Source organism: Phaseolus vulgaris, chromosome 11 (genome assembly GCF_051622355.1).
Source record: "Phaseolus vulgaris cultivar YP4 chromosome 11, ASM5162235v1, whole genome shotgun sequence".
In the NCBI taxonomy this organism is placed as follows: Eukaryota; Viridiplantae; Streptophyta; class Magnoliopsida; order Fabales; family Fabaceae; genus Phaseolus; species Phaseolus vulgaris.
The window spans coordinates 13,803,254-13,806,904 of record NC_143508.1 but is presented as its reverse complement, the minus strand read 5'-3'; the positions used below and the strand labels follow the sequence as shown (position 1 = coordinate 13,806,904).

At 35.3% G+C, this 3,651-nt stretch overlaps 1 protein-coding gene across 1 annotated transcript; it reads right to left on the bottom strand.

Annotated features, from left to right (window-relative positions):
• Positions 1–1,063: 1,063 nt before the first annotated feature.
• Positions 1,064–2,472, bottom strand: LOC137834820 (uncharacterized). Its single transcript, XM_068643026.1, has 4 exons — positions 2,112–2,472; positions 1,888–2,049; positions 1,408–1,677; positions 1,064–1,326 (listed from the first exon to the last, which is right to left on the bottom strand). The coding sequence occupies exons 1-4, from the start codon at positions 2,470–2,472 to the stop codon at positions 1,064–1,066; spliced, it is 1,056 nt and encodes a 351-aa protein (XP_068499127.1).
• Between the last annotated feature and the right edge of the window lie 1,179 nt (positions 2,473–3,651).

The window sequence follows — 3,651 nt, the reverse complement described above, 5'->3', positions numbered from 1 at the left end:
AATTGAAGAATAAAATATCACATGCACTTATGTGCATTTATATGCAGTTAGAAAAAGCACAATATCTAACACTCCTCCTTGATTTTTTGAACTGCAAACTCCAATGTTTTGTCTTAAATCAATCAGGATCTTCCTTAACCAGAAAGTTTGATTCACAGTAGCCGAAACAACAACAAATTTTACTATTTCTTGCTTCTTTGAGCTCCATGAAAATATCCCTAATCCAAGGCTAAAACAATATCCATATGTACTTTTCATGTCATCAATTGAACCTCCCCAATCAATGTCAGAGAAACTAAATAACTTGAAATCCTTAAGCTTCAAGAACTTAACTCCAAAGTTCCAAGTTCCCTTGATGTATCTGATGACTCTCTATGCAACCCTCATGTGAGTCTCCTTTGGGAAATGCATAAATCTGGATAGAATGCTTATTGCATTTAGAATGTCAGGTCTGGTTGCTGAAAATACATTAGACATCCTATCAAGCTTATGAATCCAACTTCATCAACTTTGGAAGATCCATCTTCTTTGACCAACTTCTCCTTTTGATTCATGGGAGTGCTCATTGCCTTGCAATCTTCCATCTGAAACATTTTAAATATTTCTTTTGCATACTTCTTCTGACAAATGAATACTTGATCCTGACTTTGCTTAATTTTCATTATAAATCTATTTCTCCTTTCACTAACTCCATTTTGTTGTGGAGTGTATGGGGTTGTTAATTGATTCTCAATTCCTGCCTCCCCACAAAAAACGATTGAAAGTTTCTGAAGTGTACTCCTTGCCATTATCAGATCTTAAAATCCGAATTGTGCAACCATTTTCATTTTCCACCCTGGCCTTGAATTTCATAAATACACCAGCAACTTTTGTTTTTTTTTTTTCAAAATGAAAATCCAACACATTCTTGTTAGATCATCAAATAAGGCTATAAAATAAAGGTTACCATTTAATGATGGTGTTCTTTGAGGACCACAAAAGTGTGAATGAGCTACAATTTCTTCGAAGCCCTCCAAGCCGGTTTAGGGAATGATTGCATGTGTTGCTTCCTAAATTTTCATGCTCAATAGTTGGTCAGGATATCATCAAGATTAGAAAGTTCTTCTACCAGCTTCTTTGATTGCATTTGAAGTAGTCCTCGATGATGAAAATGCCCGAGTCTTTTCTGCCAAATTTCAGTGACACTTTCTTTGGATTTAAATGCCATGTGCTCCTCCTTCATTGGATTGAGAGCAAAACTTTTTCCCTTCATTTCATTTTTAAACAAAACTCTGCCATCAACATCTTTGATTAAGCAATGTTTATTTTCAAACATCACTTTATAGCCTTTTCCCAACAATTAACCAACACTTAAAGATTTTGATCAATCTTTAGCACACAAAAAAACATTTGTAATGGTTTTTGTACCTTTATAACTTGTGATAGCTACTATGCCTTTTCCTTTTATTGCAAGGTGTTCACCATTTCCAATCCTCACTCTTTTAATCTCAGTAGTTCTCAATTCCTTGAAGATTTCCTTGTCATGTGTCATGTGGTTGGTGCAACCACTGTCAACCAACCAACTTTCACTTGATTCTCTGCTTGAGAAACAAGTGGCTACGAACAATTGATCTTCCTCTTCTTGATCAACAACTTGAGCATCTGCCTCTTCCACCTGATTTTTGTTTTTGCATATCACTGCTTCATGTCCAAGTTGGTTTCATTTGGAACATTTGGCATCAGGTTTTCTCCAACATTTAAATGGTGGATGGCCTTCCTTTCCACGGTGTTGGCAAGGTGGATTTGTTTTCTTTACACCTTCTCCTTCATTTTGGTGATTTCTAAATGAATTATCTTCATTTGATGGTTGGTTCTTCTAGTTCTTCTTCTTTTTGTACTTGTTGTAACCTTGATGCTTGGCTATTAAGGTTCCTTCTACTGCTCCATCTTGTCTCATGGCTATTCTTTTTTCTCGTGCTTGTAAAGGATTTAGGAATTCTGCAAGAGAAATCTTTGATAGGTCCTTTGTGTTCTCTAGGATTGTTATGGTGGCTTCAAACCTCTCTGGAACTGTTACAAGCAGTTTAAAAAAAAAATCTTGAATCATTTAATACAAATCCAAGCATCCTTACTTTGTTGGCAATGCTTAGAAGTCTGCCAGAGTAATCTTTTACGAATTTCTGGCTCATTCATTCTCTGCAATTCAAACTCCCTGATTAGATTTAGTACTTTTATTCCACAAATCCTCTCATCACCTGCATATTCTGCCTTGAGGTAATCCCAGATTGCTTTTGTTGACTTCAAGGACATTATCCATGTGAATACCATAGGAGATACAGCTGCAAAAAGGCATGTTTTTGCCTTTGATCTCTTCATCTTCTTTTCTTTCTGTGATTTTATTTGTGCCACAATAGGGTTTTCCGAAAGGAATTGAATTTCATAGTTCTCTTCTATAGTTTCCCATAGATCCAATGCATCTAAGTAGGTCTCCATATGAACGACCCACATCTGATATATCAAATTTTGGTGTTGCCATTGCTGAAAAATTGGACTTTCCTTGCACTGTTGCACACTCTACTAACCTCACAGATCCCTTAAGAAGATAACTTTTATACCAATTGTTGGTGTTGATGAATAAAGCAGAGCAAGATATTCATTATCTTTGCTAACAATTTTTATAATACTTGCATTAACTGACTCTTAAATGCTTTTATGAGCACTTACATAGAAATATTAATTCAATAATTGAAACAAAATAATAAATATCATGTGCACTAATGTGCATTTATATGCAGTTACAAAAAACACAATATCTAACAAAATCTAAAATTACAGTTTAATAAAGGAACCAAAATTGTGTACCTTCAGATTAGGACCTAAGTAGTCAAAGGAAAAGAAAATCAAAAGAAGTTCGAACTAAGAAAAACCTTCTTCATTGTTTCACAAAATTTGATGTGAGTGGATTTTTTGATGTTTTCATTTTGTGACACTTTACTTTTAGGATTGAGATTTTAGGAATTTAAGAGTGAAAACCTTAGAAAAATCCTCACTGGACATTAACTTAACCAAGTGGTTAAGTAGATGTGAAAGTTCATTTCACAAAGGCAAAGATAAAAGCAAGATATGGTGAGAATGGATGCAAAACTCAATTAATTCATGACAAAACCAAGAGCATAAACCAAGGAAGAAAACAAAGACAATGAACATAAATGGAAGGTGAAATGAAGGAGAATGGAAGAAGGAAACTTATGGAAAAGGAGAGTGATGTTCACGCCACTTGATGGGTGGTAACCATCAAGATGAGTGGAAGGCTGCCACTTGAGAGCTTCATTCTCATCAAGATAAGACCAAGGAAGAGGAGATAGCACTCACTCAAGCTCACACAATATTTGTGCAGAGTAACTCTTCTTCTATTAATTTCAACTTGTAAAATACACTAGGTAGGCCTTCTATTTATATGTGAAGGAGCTGGAGAACAAGCTAAAGGGGTAGGATGGGAAAAGGGAAAAAATGGGCATCCTTAGGGTTTGACTAAGTCAAACCCGCATCTTAGGTTTGTCCTTCTATAAACTAGGTCAAAATGTCTTCCAAAAGGGCTAAGAACAACCTAAAATGTTATCCACACCCCCTATTAAGCTAATGGTACCTTATTCTAGCCTATCTTTGCTATTT